The sequence below is a fragment of the Pipistrellus kuhlii genome, unplaced genomic scaffold, assembly GCF_014108245.1.
Source record: "Pipistrellus kuhlii isolate mPipKuh1 unplaced genomic scaffold, mPipKuh1.p scaffold_m20_p_30, whole genome shotgun sequence".
In the NCBI taxonomy this organism is placed as follows: domain Eukaryota; kingdom Metazoa; phylum Chordata; class Mammalia; order Chiroptera; family Vespertilionidae; genus Pipistrellus; species Pipistrellus kuhlii.
In genome coordinates this window covers 1,098,751-1,116,524 of record NW_023425530.1, presented here as the reverse complement: position 1 = coordinate 1,116,524, position 17,774 = coordinate 1,098,751, and the positions used below count along the sequence as shown (strand labels likewise).

Below are 17,774 nucleotides of genomic sequence, written 5' to 3'. Positions count from 1 at the left end.
CCTGGCATTTCCTGAAGGGCTCCACCCCCAGTCACGCTGGCAAGTTCCAGAGCCAGGTGAATGCGGGTTTCAACATCCCTGCTTAGGGTCCCTCTCTGGGCCTGTTTCCTCAAATGTAAGGTGGAATCATCAAACCCCTGCTTTTTCCCAGGGAGCAAACAGGATTGGATTCAATACCAATTTCACACAGGAGTTCCTTCCCCTTCTGAGTCAGGTTATCGACTGTGGAGAGCCAATGCAGGATATCTGAGGCTGGGTGGTGGTGGTGGTGGTGGTGGTAGGGGAACTGACTCACCACTAGGAGCTTGTGAGGGGGCGGGGAGACAAACCTTTAGGGAGGAAGGCCTGAACTTGGGTTATCTATCTGCAGGCGTCCCAGCGCAATCCCGAGACCTGCCCCGCAGTGTTTCCAAGGCTGATAGCAGGGTGGTTAAAGAAGGAAGCAGGGCTTCTATGCCAGGCAGGGTCGTTAGAGCAAAGTCCCTGGTTCCGCCCTCTCCCTATAGCCACCGGCCCCTCCCTCAGTCCCTTCCCACCTCACTGGGGCCAGTCTAAGGCTGTCCTGGGGCTAGAAGTCACTTACCCTCTCTGGTGGTCTCCTGGGGTTCCCCCTGGAAACCAAATTATTATTACAAAAGCCCGATTCCCGATTCAATGTTTGCGAGTCTAAAGTCGCTTTTAACACCTTGTGCGAAAAGGCAATCGAGGGAGGCGGGGAGGGGAGGGAAGCTTTGGAGTCAAGAGAACAGACGGGGTCCATTTCACCTAGGGTGGCTGACGTTTCCTGCCCGTAAGGTAATGGTGGCAATAATTCCAATAACGAATGATAATGATAATGCGATTAGATGTTAGGATGGAGCCACACAGAACCCCGGACAGAGCCAGCAGCTTGAGAAATGCTCAGTAAACGGCAGTGACGCCAGGTGTCAGCCCTCTGTGTCCATGGGAATGAGGAAGAGGAAACTGAGGCCCGGAGCCCCCCAGGCGGCCGCTGGCACCAGCCAGCCCTCCCCCGGCGCCTGCTGTGCGCGGCGGGCGGGCCGGGCCGGGCTGAGCTCCCCGCGGTCCCCCGCTTCCCCTCCCCCGGCCCCCGCCGGCCCTCTCCCACGGCCGGGGAGGAAGTGGGAGACTGGACAAGGGGAAGGAAAAAAAGTTGGCCGAGCCCACTCCCCACCTCCGCCCCTCCCGAGCCGCGCAGACCCTTCGGGGCGCGGCCCGCCGGACCCAGGCGCCCGGGGCCGGTCCCCGGCCCGCCCAGCTGCCCGCCGTGGGGTGGGGGAGCTCGGGGAGCCTGGAAAACAACCGTCCAGCAGCCCGCCCCTCGCCAGCCCCTACCCTGGCGCAGCCAGCGGGCGGAGGGACTCCTTTACATAATCGCGGGCGGGCGGGCAGGTTGGCTGTGTCTCTTCGGGACCCGGGAGCCCGGCGGACCCGAGGAGGCGCCCCAAAGCCGCCCCCGCGCTCCTCCAGCGGCTGGGCAAACTGAGGCCCCGGGAAGGCCGGCGGCGGGCCCCGGATTCCCACCCCGGCGCCCCCTCCCTCCCCTTCGCCACCCTCCGCAGCCGGGGCAGCCGCGACCCACGCCCGCGTCCGTCCCAGCCGCGCGCAGCCTCCCCGCCCCCGCGGCCATCCTGCCACGCCCCAGGCACCGGGGGCAAAGCCCGCGCCCCCCCGCGCCCGCCCCTGCGCCGAGGCTGGGGGCCTGTTTATCTGGCGTCCCCCACCCCCTCCGCCCCGGGGGCCCGCTCCCCCCGCGCCCCGCGAGCTCTGGGGCCAGATAAGCTGGCAAGCTGGCACGGCGCCGCGCGGCGGGGCGGAGAGGTCAGAGGAAGGGGGGCACCCTGGGGGCGGGCTGGACCCCCCCCCCCACAACTTGACAAAACCTAATAACAGCTCGGTCTCCCCGGCGCAGCGGGCGAAGCCCCACGGGAGGGCAGAGACGTGGCAAGAGGGGACCTGCCGAGCCTGTTCTGGCCTCCGAGGCCGGGCGGGGGGGCGGGCTGGGCGCGGGGCGGGGGGGGCCGGCGGCTGCGGCACCTTTAAGACAAGGGAGGACCCCTCTTGCCCTCGGAGAAACCAGGAAGGGAGTCGCGAGCATCATACGGGGCTTTGGCTGTACTGTACAGTTACTGTAGGGGCAGTGACGCCGCCGCCGCCGCCGCCGGAGCGAGGGAGAGGCGAGGGGAGGGCGAGCGAGGGGGAGAGCGAGGCGCAGACCCCGCAGGCGAGCGGCTGAGGAGCCCAGTCCCAACTCCGGGCCCCGGCCCCGCGCGCCCCGGCCCAGCCCGGCCCCGGCCCGGCCCCGCGAGGTAAGTCAGAGCCCGGCGCGCTCCCCGGCACAGGGTGCAGGGCGAGGACGAACCGGGGGCTCTGCGCCCACCCGTGCTCTCTCGGGAAGGGGAGACCCGGGGAGCCGGGGACGTCCCGCAAGTTTTAGAGGAGGGGGTGGTTTGCAGCTGCCGGGAGGCTGGAGGCGCTCTGGATCCCGAGCCCGGGGAGGGGGCGCCTCCTGGGAGGTGGAATTGGGGGCGAAGTGCATGGGCTTGTGCGCCAACTGCCTGCTCCCCCCCTCCCCCCCGGGTGCATGGCTTTTCGGGGCTCCCAGGCGCGCGGAAAGCGGGGGAGGGGAAACGGGGCTGCACTGAGGGTGGGGGGAGCCGGCGTGGGAAGGAGGGGGCCGCGTCGCGTGCTAAGTTTGCTGTTGAGTACTGGGGGCGCTCTCCCCACTTCCCGGGGCCAATTCGGTGCTGCGTGTATACGTTGGAATTGGCCGGGATTGAGCTCCATGGGGTATAGGGGGGAGGGGGCTGAAAAACAGGGAGGGGGGCTTTGCAAAGGAGGGGGAAGGGGTAGGGTGTCCGGGTGGGCGGGCGCGCCCGCGGGCTCCTCTGGGCGTCGTAGTCTTCCTGCCGTTTGCGGCAGGCAGGTGGTAGGCAGCTTGGACTACAAGTTCCAGGGTGCACCTCGTCGGCGGCCCGCCGCGGCACGCGGGTAGGGGCGGTGCGGAGGAGGGGCGGTGAGTGGCGGGCCTGCGAGCCAATGGCCGCGGGCCGATCGCGCGGTGCGGCGCAGGGGCGGGCCCAGCGGGCTCGGGGGGCGGGCCTGAAGCTAGGCTCCCCTCGCCGGGGGCCGGTGGCGGTCCCCGGCTTCCGGCTGCGCGGCCCGCGGGCCGGCCCCCTTCCCGCCCCGGGGCCCCTCCCTGCCTGGTTGTGTAACCGTCCCCAGCCCCCCCTCTTCTCGGCCCCCTGCCCCGGTCGTGGGGGGGGGGGTGTCACCCACCCGGTGCTCCCCGGGGAGGGCGGCGGCCGGAGCGGCCGCGCCTCTCGTGCGAGTCCGGGGATGCGCGGCCTAGTGCAGGCCGGGCCCGGGCGTGGGGAAGGCGAGCGGGCGGACCCAGATCCGGGGTAATTTGCATCGCCCTCCCCCCAGTCCGGGTGGGGATTGGCCGCCGGCGGCGGGGGGTGGCGCGGAGCCAGGCTCACTGCCGTCTCCCGGCCCCTCGGAGGAAGCCTGCCCTGCCGCCACCGCCGCCGCCGCCGCCGGGGCCGGGCCCCCTCGCCGCTGACCCGGGAAGGAGGTAGGAGCCCCCGGTCGGGCGGTGCGGCGGGGCCCGCAGGCCGGGGCGGGGGCCGTGCGCTGCGGCCGGCGCGGGGGAGGGGGCCGCTTCCTGCCCCTGCCCGGGCCTGACTCATCCCTGGGTGGGGGGACCGGCCTGGCCCCTCGCCCTGCCCGCGCCGCCGCCTGGCCTGGCCCTGGCCAGGGCCGCGGGAGGGGGGGCAGAGAGCACGCCTCTCCACCGCCCGCGCCCCCAGAGCGCGTGACCCTGTCTCCTCTGGCCCAGACCCCCCCCCCCCCCTTTCCTTTGACGCCACCACCACGTGCGAACCCTGAGCCCGGGCAGAGGACTTGGTGGGATCTGGCTCTCTCCCTCCCTCGGCCTCCCTCCCTGGGCTGGGAACCGGCCCTCTCCCCCAGCGCGGGGCCTGGGAACCGGGCAGGGGCCTGAGCCCAGTGCCAAAGCTGAGTGCCTCCCCCCTCCGGCTCAGGCCTTTGCGGGTTACGGCAGACACTGCCCGCGCCGGCTGGGGAACCGGGGGGACCGCAACAAGAGATGACTGTCCAGCACGGCCGGGGCACCCAGTGGGCACTCACTAAATATTTGGGGAATGCAGCCAGCATTTGGCAGATTGGCGGGGGGGGGGGGGGGGGGGGGGGGAGGCAGGCAACTCCTCTCTTCCCCCAGCCAGGTGGCGGAAGTAAGAGGTGTTGGTGCCCCTTCCCCGGGCGTGCCCACCTGGCTCACCCATGGGTGGCAGGCCCGGTTTGCTTCCTCTCTCCCTGCCAGCTGCCTTCAGGAGCAGGGCTGGCCTGAGAGGGAAAGGGCGGCTAGAATTCCATGTCACCCCCCCACACACACCCAGCACGGCCAGGGCGTAACCCTGAGTGTGCCGCTCCCACACTGGGGGGGCCCTCCCCGGGACCAGCCAATCACTTCCTATTGGCAGGGCTGGTCTTGGGAGAGGTCTGAGGAGTCCGGGCTGGGCCCAGGCATTTCCCCCCAGGACCACCCCCCAGCGGGGCCCCTAGAGCATGCCAGGCACTTATCAGCTGGGCTCGGGTCTCTGTTTACCGCCAGCCATCGCTGTGGAGACCAGAGCCTGGGGGAGAGGGGGGGCAGGAGCCAGTGGCTGGAAGAGCGAAGCCCTGGGATCCGCATGCCTAATGAAGAAAGAGGAGCCATCGGGGACACTGAAATTTTAATTCGTGGGTCACTTTGGGGGGGGTATTTATTATTCGGCTCTGATTGGCTGCCGGGTGGCCAGTCAGCACCCTGGCGTGCTGGGAGCCATACAACTCTCAGCGGAGGCCCTCGGAGAGCTGCGGGGTGGCTGCAGGGAGTGGATGCGTCCCTTTCTCTGTGTGGGAGACTGAGACCCAGCAGACAGGGCCCGGCCTTCGTCCAGTGGGGAAGGTTCCAGGGGCAGTAGCAAGTCCTGTGTGTGTTTGTTTTTACTTCCTTTCTTTGCCTCGGGTCCTTCTGACCAACAGCTGGGTCAGGCTGCTGGCAGTCCCCATCAATATTTGAGGAAACCAAGGCTCGGAGGGGATGCTAAACACGAGTGTGGGGACTCGGGGGCTTGCAGCCAGCCTCAGAGCGGGTTCCTTGTTGGGCAGGGGAGACTGAGGCCCTGGGGAAGCGGAGAGCAGCCCAAGGTCACCCAGCCAACGCTGGGTCTGACCCCTGTGGTCTGCCGTCCGGCTCAGGACTTGCCCAAAGTCCTCCCTGCGTCCCAGCTGAGGGGCATCTGCCCCCCTGTCTTCCAGAGGGCCAGGAGGTTGACAGCAGGCACCTGTTGGCCAAATGGAGTCTTCCCGGGGCTTATTAAACCCTTTGCCCAAAGGGAATAATGAGGCTCAGAGAATCCGAGTTGCCCAAGGTCACACAGCATGAGACCCAGTTCCCTGCCTCCCGGCTTTCCCCGGCAGGCGCCTGTAAGGCCTGCAAGGCCCTTTCTTGCCCCCTCCAAGCCACAGTCCTGCACCTTGGCCATCAGAGGCGGGCAGGGCTCATTGCTTTATGACCCATTACACCTGAGGAGGTCACCTCGCAAGAGCCAGGACTCAGGGCCAGCCCTAGGAGGGGAGCTGTTGGGGTTTCCAGTGCCACTGCACTTGATCTGTGACCTTGGACACGCCCCTTGGCCTCTCGTAGCCTGAGTCCCCCACCCCCACCCACCCCGTAACATGTAGGGTCCCCAAGTGGTGCCTGTAGACTACCTGTTTTCTCTCATGGAGGAGGCACCTGGGTCAGCTCGGGGTACAACAGGGATTCTGCTGGAGTGTGTGCCAGCTGGGTGTCAGACACTCGGCACCCCTCACCTGTCACCTTGGTTCCAGGCACCTGAGAGGCCATAAACCACCGGGCAAAGGCCCTGGTCAGCGGGGACCAGAGGAACAGGCTTGGGTGGGGGCCAGTGTGGTCCAATCCCAGCCTGGCCTTTGGCTCCACCTGAGGTCCACTGAGGGAGGGCACTTCCCCTCTGCCACCTTCAGTTTTCCCATCAGTACAACGAGGAGGCTACCTTCAGCCCAACAGTGTCACTGTGAGGACTTACTCAGTGATCCCTCAGAAATGTTTGTTGAGCGACTGCTGTGCAGCGTCAGGACCTAGGGGGCGCCCCTCCTGCGTGCCTGTGTCGATGCCCCTTGGGGTCAGGGCCCTTCCCTGAGTTCACAGATGTTGGCTGGACTCCAGCCCTGCCCCAAGTGCCCTGTGTGACCTCTGGCGAGCCTTTTCCTCTTCTGGGCCACCATAAGGCAGCTCTGAGGGGGCGTGAGAATAAGCTGTCCCTCGCCCCAAGGCCCCCGGGTGGGGGATTTAGTCATCTGCTGGTACCTAGGGGCGGTCTGGTGGGGGAGGGGAGGGCATCCTGGGAGGACTAGTTAGGCCAGATGGAGCCAGGTGGCCGGTGATCAGATCCACTCTGCTGTGTACCCGGACAAGGAGCCTTTCTCTCTCGGAGCCTCAGTTTCCTGCTGTAGAGGGGGGTGGTGACCCTGCCTCCCGCAGCTGTGTGAATGGATGTTGAGATAACTGAGATCAGACCTCGACTGCTCTTAGGGCTGAGGCCCGGGCTTGGGGCACCAAAGCGCGGGTGCCACCTGGAGAATCTGGCTCTGCTGAGGAGCCTGGCCAAAGGACCAGCCCCTCCATCTGTCCTCCCAGCGGGCCGCGGACAGCCACTGGGCAGAGCTTCCCCACCCACACCTTTCTGGCTTGACTGGAAAACAAGGCCTAGCCCCCCGCACATCAGGACGTCTTTGGGAGGGAACTGCTGCACTTATGGGCAACCAGGACGCCAGGGCTTCAGCGGGGGCTTCCGGGGGCCTCCAGGCAGAGCCTCCGCTGCCGGGACTGGGGGGAGGGAGGAGGAGGGTCTGGGAGCAGACAGGAGCAGAGCTAGAGGTCACCCAGACCGCTCCGGTGCAGGTGCAGCTGAGCAGGGCAGGTAGGCAGACGGTGATGGGATTCTTCGACGCCAGCTGTGCTTACTGCAGCGACGGCCGCCGCCGCTTCCTTCTCCCTCACCCTGATGGCTGTCTTCCCGGGGCTTCCTCTTGGAACCCAGTCTTGGTGTCGGGGCTGTACTTCCTGGTCCATTACAGCACTCACAGCGTGGGAACAGGGTGAGCCTGAGCCCCACCCATGAGTTGGGGGTCAGATGGGATCCCCATGACCTCATCCTCCCACCCTCACCCCCACACAAACACACTTCCCACTGGGCCTGCAGCCTTCCTGCCTCTGGCCCTTTAAGGCTGGGGCAGGAAGCCCCTCCCCATTTAGGGCAATAAATGGACACATAAAATGGCCGAAGGCCTGTTTGCTGGTGTCTGGCCAGAGGGAGGCCTGCGAGGGCAAGGAAGTAGGGGGCAGGCTGGCAGGGGGCAGCCAGCAGCCACTCTGGGCCTTTAGTGCCGCCCCCCCACCCCCCAGTAGAGATGCTGAATTCCTGTCCTATTAAACCCCCAGCCGGGGACTGGGCCAGGCGGGGACTGGCACCAAGTCAGGGCAGGGTAACCCGGCGGGACCAACCTTGCAACACAGGCTGTGCGCCTGGGAGGGGGAGGGGGCGGCCGGGCGTGGGCCTGGCAGCTGAACCTGGCCACTAGGCTTGCTTTGTGACCTTGGACCAGCCGCCCACCCTCTCTGGGCCTGGTTTTGCTCCCGTGGTTTCTTCCTTGGGGACCGTAACCCACTTCGTTGGCACAGAGTGGGTGGTCAGGTGGCTGGAATAACATTCAGAAATGAAGTTCAAAAAGCCCCTCATCCACAAGGGGGAGCAAACAGCCTTGTTGGGGTTGCACTGGCACATAGTAGGTCCCCAGGCAGTATTTGCTGAATGGATGAGAGTGGGACTCTGGACCTAGCGCACCCCCAGCCCTCTTGCCACTGTCCTGACCCCTGAGGAAACCGAGGCACAGAGGGTTGCTGCTGCTTGCCCAAGGTCACCCAGTTTGGAAGTGGAGGAGTTGGGGTTTGGATCTGGGCTGCCATGCCTGGCACATAGTAGGTGTTTAGTGTTTCTTTGGTTTGTTTTTGTATTCTCTGGCTGAGGAACGCATGGGTCTTGACCCCTTAATGAAGCTGCCCTGTCCCAAACACTCCTCCGGGAGGCCTAGGGTGGTGATTCCCTGCCCCTCCCCTTCCCCCTCCTGGCCATCCCCTCTTTTTCCTGGGGAGTGGGGGTGGGAGGAGGAGGCCTGACCTTGGAAAGCTTCCTGTGAACGCAGCCTCTCCTTCCCAAGTCCCCTCTCCTAAGCACCCACCTCCAGGCTTTTTCCTCTGCGGTCCCCCTTGCCCAGGACACCCTTCCTATGATGTTGGGGTCCTTCCTGGGTGACTCTTGCTGCCCTTGGAACCAGGTCAAGGCATCCTTGACCCCTGTGTCCCTGCTGTTGAGTGGCAGCAGTTCAGGCCAGCTCAGATCAGAGTCTAGTCCCCTCCTGGCTGCTCGTCTTGTCATCTCCAAGCCTCTCCTCCTCTGTCAAACCCAGGGCTTTACAGTGGAGAGGATGAAATGAAGGGGCTGGTTGGCTCCTAAAGGTTCCCAGGCACAGATGGAGCTCCCCGGAGGAGCCCTGCCTCCCAAGGGATCCCACGCTAGATGGCAGGTGGAAGCACTGTCCTCTGGTCCTGGGTTTGTCAGTTGGCTGCTGGGTGGGGCTGGGTGTGGGCTCTCCAGCCCATAGCTGTCTTTGGTTCTTGTTGAATGCTGTGCTCCTACTGTGCGCCACCCAAGGGAGGGCCCAGCATAGGGGCCTAGGAGTGGCCCAGAGGGAGGAGGGCACCCCACTTCTAGCCCGGAGGAGCCTGCTGAGGCCTGCCCCTTAGCTTGAGGAGTCAACAGAGGCCCCGGAAATCCCAGGAGGGCAGCTCCTGGGGGGTGGAGTTGTGATGAAAGACAGCCCAGGTGGGTGTGATCCTGAGCTCTGGGTGCCACGGGGGTGGTACTTTCCTGGAGGAGAGAAGTTGTGTTGGATTGTCACTACCAAGGAAACCCCCACTTCCCGAGTACCTACTAGGTGAAGCCTCCTGTGGAGACAACCCCAGGGCACACAGTGGGTGTTTTCCTTCCAGACCCCACCTGACCCACCAAGAGGGCTCAGCGGTCCTCCTTTTCCCATCTGACAGGGTCTTCTACCCCTTTCAGAAACCCGGATGGGGCCGTGGCTCTGGGCACGGTAGGTGGGTGAGATGTGTCCCTGGAGAGAAGATGTGGGTCAGGTGTCTGCAGAGCCAGTTTAGTTTCCAGGGTGAGGAAAGAGATAATGGCTTGTTGGGTAGGTCGGGGGCCAGTCTCTGACCTCTGTCAGCTCCTGGACCCCAGAACCTATGGATCAGCCTTGCTGGGCACCCTTGGCAGGATTTTATGTCTCTGGGCCTTGTTTTTTTCATCTGTAAAATGGGGGATCATGCTACTCTCATGGGGACTTTCCTTGGTTGACACTTCTCCAGGCCCTGCCCTTTGAGGGACGGTCTCTGATGATTAGCTGGGGAAATAGAGGCTCCACCTGGGAGATGAAAGGGATATGGATACTCTAGGACAGTGGTCAGCAAACTGTGGCTCTTGGAAGGGAAGGCAGGAAAAAGGAGGGGTGGGGGAGAGGGGTGCGACAGAGTTTGCTGACCATTAGACTAGACTAAACGTTACCGTGTACTTGGAAGCTGTGAGGATTAGGCAATTGTGGCATGTTGTGTGCAAAGAGGTAAAGGGTAGTATATGACAGTGGCAAACTCATTAGTCAACAGAGCAGCAAACTGCGGCTCACGAGTTGCATGTGGCTCTCGAGCCGCAGTTTGCCGACCACTGCTCCAAAGGTTTCCTTAAACCAGCGGCCTCCAGCCTTTCGGCCTCACAGTTGGCGACCGCTGCTCTAGGCCCTTTGCACATGGCGCGCTTCGTCCCACTCGTGGAGACCAGGGTCCCGGGTCAGCTGTGAGGCCCAAGCTGCGGCTTTCCCGCTGGGTGGCTTCTGGCAAAGCGGGAGCCCGGGTGTCCTAACCCTTAAAGTAGGGCCGTGCTAGCCCCTGGCCTGGTGTGCTCAGTGCTAGAGGGAGGGTGGGTGAGTCACCTGAACTACTTCAGGTCGTGACCTTGAGGCCCCTGGAGATACCTCAAGGCGCAAGGGGACCTTAGGGGCACCTGGGGGCCAATGGCAAGCAGGGCTAGAGTAGCCATCTTGGGTTGTTGGTCGCCTGGATGGGGAGGAAGGAAAGGAGGGGCCGAGGCTAGTCTGATTCCATTTGCTCTCTGGAGCCCAGAGGCCAGACAGCAGATGGTGGAAGGGGGCGGGGCCACCGCAGGGGCTCCTCTGATGCCGATCGATCCTCAGATGGGGTTGACCTCCATCCTCCTGTTCTCAGCAGCCACATCTGAGCCGACCCCCTTCCCCCAGGGCTGGCAGAACAGAGGGGCCAGCGGAGCAGCTGGTGCGGTCTGCAAGGAGGAGGGCGGGCCTTGGAGGGAGACGGCGGCCTGGGAAGTGTAGTGCCTGCCTGAGCGTTGCACAAAGGCCTCTGTCAGCTCTGAGGCCTGGACCCCACTCCCAGAGCAGCCCTGGGTCGGGACTGTTCCATTCTGGCCTTGTACCAGCCGGACCAACCCTGGGCTTCCTTGCTGGGCCGGCCACCTGACCCCCTCAGGGCACTGCCGGAGGATCTGGGCTAGAGTTGGGCTGGGAGGCTGGGGTCCTTAGGAGGCTGAGGAAGGCCCAGCTCAGCCCACTCCTGCTGACCAGGAGCTGTGGCCCAGGAGCCGGCTGGCTGGGCCTGGAGGAATGTGGGCTGTGTTGGGTGGCTTGGGACAGCCGGGGGCTCCCCGGAGAGGGTGGAGGGGTGGGGACAGGAGCCAGAGGGTTGCACAAGCGCCCGAGTGGGTGGATGAGTCACAGCCCAAGGGAAGGCGGAAAAAAGGAGGGGTGGGGAGAGGGGCGGGACAGACAGAGTTCTCTCAATGGCCTGCTCTTCCAGAGGCTTCTGTCCATTTGACAGGTGGGGAGATTGAGGCCCAGGAAGTGGCAGGGCCTTGTCATGGCTTTGCAGTGCAGACCGGGGGGCTGAAAGGTGGAGAGAGATGGGCAGGCAGGAGGCCCAGCCCCCTGCTCCTCCTTGACGGGAAAAGGAGCGTCAGGTGGCCTGGTTTCCCCATTACTCACTGCCAGGGCCAAGCTGTCCTGGGGGCTCCAGTGGGGCCTTCAGAGTCACCAGGACAAACCCATGGCCTCAATGACTCTGCCAGGTCTTGGCCTCACCCCTTCCTACTGGCTCAGAGGCCCCCAAGAGAACTAGGTCTCACGGTGAGACAGGGTCAGAGAGGCCGAGGGGACTGGTGGGGATGCACAGCCAAGCCAGCTGGATATGGTTGGGCACAGATATGGGCCTTGGGCACATGGGCTGCTCTCCCTGAGCCCTGTCTTCTCACTTGTGCAGTAGAGGGGGTGCTGCCTGTGGGACTGCAGGGGCTGGAGCATGACAGCGTACAGTAGGAGCCTTGTGACTATCACCACCATGGCCGCCTAGAGAGGGAATGGGTAGAAGTCTGCACTCAGATGCACTAGGAAAACTTGTATTGAGGCATTTATTGAGCACCTACTGTATGCTCCTGCATCACCTCAGATTGCCCTTTGGATGCCCGTGAGCCCTCTAGAGAAGGGGCGGCTGCCAGTCTTCGTCTCTCAAGCACCCATGTGAGTTTTGCTAGATAATCGCACGTTCTGCAGAACCAGACACGGACTGACCTGGTGCACATCTGGGCAAACTGAGGGTGGGGCACTCTGAGGGTCTGGCGCCTCGGTGGGTCCCTCTCATCTCACAACCGCCCCTTCCTCTCTGTGCCGTAGGTCTCGGCGCGGAAGATGGCCGGCGGCGTGGACGGCCCCATTGGGATCCCGTTCCCCGACCACAGCAGTGACATTCTGAGTGGGCTCAACGAGCAGCGGACGCAAGGCCTGCTGTGTGACGTGGTGATCCTGGTGGAGGGCCGCGAGTTTCCCACGCACCGCTCGGTGCTGGCGGCCTGCAGCCAGTACTTCAAGAAGCTGTTCACGTCGGGCGCCGTGGTGGACCAGCAGAACGTGTACGAGATCGACTTCGTCAGTGCCGAGGCGCTCACAGCTCTCATGGACTTTGCCTACACGGCCACGCTGACTGTTAGCACAGCCAACGTGAGTGACATCCTCAGCGCTGCCCGCCTGTTGGAAATACCCGCCGTGAGCCACGTCTGTGCCGACCTCCTCGACAGGCAGATCCTGTCGGCCGATGGGGGCACTGATGCTGGGCAGCTGGACCTGGTAGATCAAATTGATCAGCGAAACCTCCTCCGTGCCAAGGAGTACCTCGAGTTCTTCCAGAGTAACCCCATGAACAGCCTGCCCCCCGCGGCCGCCGCGGCCGCCGCCGCTGCCGGCTTTCCGTGGTCAGCCTTCGGCGCATCCGACGACGACCTGGATGCCACCAAGGAGGCCGTGGCTGCCGCCGTGGCTGCCGTGGCTGCAGGCGACTGCAACGGCTTGGACTTCTACGGGCCCGGCCCCCCGGCTGAGCGGCCCCCGGCCGGGGACGGGGACGAGGGCGACAGCAACCCGGGTCTGTGGCCGGACCGGGACGAGGACACCCCCGCTGGGGGCCTCTTCCCACCCTCCGTGGCCCCTCCAGCTGCCACGCAGAACGGCCACTACGGCCGGGGCGGGGAGGAGGAGGTCTCGCTGTCGGAGGTGGCCCCGGAGCCCGGGGACTCTCCCGGCTTCCTGTCGGGAACAGCCGAGGGCGAGGACGGCGACGGGACCGATGCGGACGGGCTGGCGGCCAGCACGCTGCTGCAGCAGATGATGTCGTCGGTGGGCCGGGCCGGGGCGGCGGACAGCGACGACGAGGCGAGGGCAGACGACAAGGGGGTGGTGGACTACTACCTGAAGTACTTCAGCAGCGCCCACGACAGCGACGTCTACCCAGCCTGGTCGCAGAAGGTGGAGAAGAAGATCCGGGCCAAGGCCTTCCAGAAGTGCCCCATCTGCGAGAAGGTCATCCAGGGCGCCGGCAAGCTCCCGCGGCACATCCGGACCCACACCGGGGAGAAGCCCTACGAGTGCAACATCTGCAAGGTCCGGTTCACCAGGTGAGCCGGCGCCGCGGGGCGGGGCGGGGCGGGGAGGGGGGCGCTTCCTGGGTCCTTCCGTGTACACACACACACACACACACACACACACACAGCCTCTAGGGACCTAAGCAGCAGCAGCGTATTGATTTGGGGGTGCCTTCCCCCCAGTGTGTCCCTTCAGAGCAGCCTTTGGTGCAGGCACTAACCATAGGACCACATAGAATATGGAACATGCCCGGCGGTGCTTCGGGAGCCGGAGGAGAGAGCCCAGGATCGGTGGTTCTTCGGACCGGAGGAGAGTGTTTGCTTTGGGAGAGGCAACAGCCTCGTAGGGAACAGGGAGCTCGGTGGTTTTGAGCCACTTCAAGTCTCCTGTGCGTCTGGAAACTTACTTCGTTCGGCCAGCCTTATGGGCCACCCGGGTCCCAGGCCCTGTCCTAGGCGCTGGGGATGCAGAAGTGGAGAAATAGGCCAAAATCCCCACAGACAAAGCATGCGTGAGATAAAATCAAACGACTGATAACACTGGTTGGTGGAACGTGAAGAGAGCAGAGAACAAAGGGCGGGGAAGAGCTGCTTTAAACAGAACTGAGACCTGAAGGAGGTTAGGGAAGGAGTCAGGGGAAGAGACAGGCAGAGGGAACAGCCAGTGCAAAGACTGAGACCAGTTCAGCTTGGAGGATCACTGCAGTCAGGGGAGGGATTGGCACAGGAGCCCCTGAGCTTGGTCCTTGGGCAGGAGTTTGAGGTCAGGCTGGGGAAATTTGTGAATTGGTCTTAAAAGTCCAGAGGTAGCTGACTGGGCCTTGTGGGCCAGTCTAGTGGAGGCGGAGGGGTTGATGTGCAGGGGCCTGGCCAGGCTGGGTGACTCAGCACCACCCCCTACCCCCACCCACCCTGGGGTTCCCCCAGCCACACCCACCCAGCCTGAAGAAAGAAGGCATTGTCCCAGCTCCCAGCTCTGCCCCTTGGGGATAGGACCTGGAGGCTGACCCCTGGCCCCCTCTCCTGCAGGCCAGGAGAGGAGGGTGTGGCCTGGAGTGCACGGCCCAGGAGTATCAGGCAGGGGGCAAAGGACAGCTCACCCCTTTGGCGAGATTGTGGTTCTTTTAGTTTTGGGGGCTCCATCCTCCTCCAGATGGGGCACGGAGATGGCTCTGGGTCTCTGCACCTGAGAGGAACAGCTTGTGAGGGCTCAGCAAGAGGTGACCAGGCTGACCTGTGACCCCTGCCACAAGCCTCAGCCTATTTCAGTCTGACCTGGAGTTCTCTTGGCCATCCTATTCCCAGCCCAGGGCTGATCCCATTTGCCAGTCAAGGAAACCGAAGCATAGAGTACCAGGCCAAACCTGTTTCCCCATGCGCCCACCTGGCTGCTCTCCGTCCCTGACCGGGGCTCCAGCCCCCACCCCTTCCTCCGGGCCCAGGAGCCCAGGGCCCCTCTGAGTCACATAGGGAGTTGAGTAAGCAGGGCCTGTGGCAGCGGGGCTATAATTACGCTGGCCAGGGTTTGGGGTGATGAAACGGGAGCTGACTCCACCTCGCAGCCCCTGGCCCGCTGTGCAGCTCGGTGCAAGTCATTTCCCCTCTCTGAGCCTCGGTTGGGGAATCTCTGTTCTGCTAGCACGATGGAGTCCCTGCTGTGACCTGGCCCCGCAGTGGTCTGGGCCGGGCCCTGGGAGGCTGGGTAGAGCCCAGGCAGGAGCCGGTTGTCCTCCGATGGATGAGAAGAGGGATTCAGAGAGGTTCCGCTTTTGCCCAAGACCATACAGCAAGCAGCGTCCAAGGCCCTTTTCAGACCTTTGAGCGGCCTCTGGCCCCTGTCCCCTTTGCCCAGGACTGTCCCCGCTGCAGCCTGCCTCTCGGTCCTGGTTTGAGCCTCACGGCCAGCAGGAGTTGGGGGTTGTCCGGGAAGGGGCCTAGCACAGCACCCGCTGACCCTTGCCCCCTCCACAGGCAGGACAAGCTCAAAGTGCACATGCGGAAGCACACAGGTGAGAAGCCGTACCTCTGCCAGCAGTGCGGGGCGGCCTTCGCCCACAACTACGACCTAAAGAACCACATGCGTGTGCACACCGGCCTGCGGCCCTACCAGTGCGACAGCTGCTGCAAGACCTTCGTCCGCTCCGACCACCTGCACAGACACCTCAAGAAGGACGGCTGTAATGGCGTCCCCTCGCGCCGCGGCCGCAAGCCCCGGGTCCGCGGTGGGGGGCTCGGGGGGCCCGACCCCGGCCCCGGGGCCGCCCCGCCCGGCGCCTCCGCCCCGCCCGGCTCCCCCGAGGCCCGGCGCAACGGCCAGGAGAAGCACTTTAAGGACGAGGAGGAGGACGAGGAGGCGGCCAGCCCCGATGGCCTGGGCAGGTTGAATGTAGCGGGTGCTGGTGGAGGGGGTGGTGACGGGGCCGCTGGGAACCCTGCCGACGGCAGCTTCGCGGCTGGACTCGCCTGAAAACCAAAAAGAAGAAAAACCCGAGAGAGACAGAGAGAGAGAGAGAGAAAATCACCCCCCACCCCCCAAAAAACACAAAAAAATTATCTATATACAGATATCTATATCGATATATATATATACAGATATATATATATATGAAGCATCACAGAATCTAGGATAGTGCTTTTCTCAGATTTTTCTCTTTCATGAAGTTCTCTCCCTCCATGGGGACTCTTGCCCTCTCCTCCCAACTCCCCTTTCTCTCCACCCCGTCGATGAGTTTCGGGGCTTGGTTTGGGGTTTGTGGGACACGGGTTCTGAGTCCCCCCTCCTCCCCACTGGGCGCCCCCAGCATAGGGTCTGGGATCCCATTCGAGACCTGGGCAGGGTCCCAGGTCCCGGGCAGGGACGAGGGCTGTTGTGGAGGGAAGGGTTGAGGCAGGACTGGGGTGGGCTTGTTTTTCTCCCCTTGCTGGTTTCTATGAGTCTTTCAGACAAGACCTTAAATAATTTCTGTCTGCTGTGAGCGGACGTTAAAATAGTCCCTGAACCTACCCCCACCCTCCTTCCTCAGGGCACTTATTAAGTGGGGGTCTCCCCCCTAGATCTCCCCGTAGGCTCCTTGCCTCCTATCCTTGTCTGTGGTCCCTTATCTCCTGGCCACTGCGACACAAACCTATTTATTTCCACGTGTGGAGAAAGGGGGGACGACGGGGAGAGGGGGCACCAGGATGGCTCCCAGGGGTTCTGTTGCCTTCCTCCATGGCACTTAAACCCATGGGGGCACCCAGGGGCCTCCTCTCAGAGCGCCCCATCACCCGTCTGTGTCCCCATCCCAGGTCATTCAGACCCAGTTAAAGTTTGGAGATTCAAAACTTGTCTTCACCCTCTCCCAACTTTTTAAAGCACTTTTTAGATGGTTTCCCCCTCTTTTCCTCCTTAAAAACAAAATTTATATATATAAGTATATATAAAGAGAGATATATATAAGATATAACTTTTCCTCAGAGGAGCAGACAACAGTGTGGGGTGAGACAGCCAAGGGCAGAGGGAACCCAGGGTCTTACGGTGGCAGGGAAGAGGGGAGAGAAGAGTCCAGAAGTTCCAATGTCACAAAAGCAATAAGATTTTACAAAACGAAAGGAAACAAACAAACAAAAAAATGACAACCAACCATAAATAGAAGTCTTGGCACTTTGTAACAGAACGGGTACTATACTTTATCTTAATTTAAAAACATGTTTACAAGTTGCAACCAACTTCTATGAAAAGTTGAAAAGACAAAAAAAAGAGAGAGAGAGAGAGCGAGAGTGTAAACAGAAATTCCTAAAAGCTGATTTATTTTTGTACAAAATAATTAAAAAACCCACCCTGGATGTAGAATCCAATTCTGTGCCCCCGGTGAGAGGGAGTCAGGAAGGCCATGGGTGACGTGGGTGAGGCCAAGGTCTTCTGCGTGAATCTGCTTCACTGGGGGGGCTTGCCTGGCAGGCAGGACTGGGTTTTGTATTTCTGCCATGTCCCCCACTCCCTCCCATTCTGTCCCTTTTTGGTTCTGATTTAGAGATGTCTCATGACCCACTAGCCATACAATGGTCACCCATGTCTGTGGGGACCCTCCTTACTGACTCCCTAGCTCAGGGATGGGCCCAAGAGAGGGCTGGCCTTTCAACCAGCCAGAGCAATCTAGATCCCCCCAACCTAATCCCTCCTCACTGTTCCCCCATCCTCACCCCTTCCTGGCTTCCCGCCTTTCCTTGTGGCCACTGAGGAGCTGCCATCTTGGATATGCCATCCCCTTTGAGGTGGGTGACAGGGGGCCCCACCTCCAGGGCCTTATACCCCCAAAGCACCCCTGTTTTTACTCAAAGGCACTGACTGTCATCTGGGGGCTGGCACCTGGCCCCCCACAGGCTCGGTGTTGACTGAGCCACAGGCCACGGACGGGGGCCAGAGCAGGGAAACCAAGTTGCCAGAGGCCAGGGCACCTCCACCCCCTCTTGCATATGCAACGCCTAGTGTGGGACCCTGTATATAGACATCCTGCTGAGCTGAATCCTTCCTCCTCAATGCCCAAGGTCGGGGCGCCCCTGCTCCCCCCTCTGGTGGCTGGCCCGTCTCCTGGTAGCCTTTTGCTCTGTGACAAACCCCATCTTATCTCTTTTTTCATTTTCTTTTTTTAA

The 17,774-nt window shown here is 62.8% G+C and overlaps 1 protein-coding gene across 2 annotated transcripts; it reads left to right on the top strand.

Annotated features, from left to right (window-relative positions):
* The first annotated feature begins 2,010 nt into the window (after positions 1-2,010).
* ZBTB7A (zinc finger and BTB domain containing 7A) lies at positions 2,011-16,949 on the top strand. 2 transcript variants are annotated; one of them, XM_036459906.2, is made up of 3 exons: positions 2,011-2,309; positions 11,902-13,175; positions 15,114-16,949. In XM_036459906.2, exons 2-3 carry the CDS (start codon positions 11,917-11,919, stop codon positions 15,607-15,609), a joined length of 1,755 nt encoding a protein of 584 aa, XP_036315799.1. In that variant the 5' UTR covers positions 2,011-2,309; positions 11,902-11,916; the 3' UTR covers positions 15,610-16,949. The 2 variants fall into 2 exon arrangements, with proteins under 2 accessions (XP_036315799.1, XP_036315797.1); XM_036459904.2 differs by lacking the exon at positions 2,011-2,309 and adding an exon at positions 3,202-3,577.
* The last annotated feature ends 825 nt before the right edge of the window (positions 16,950-17,774 follow it).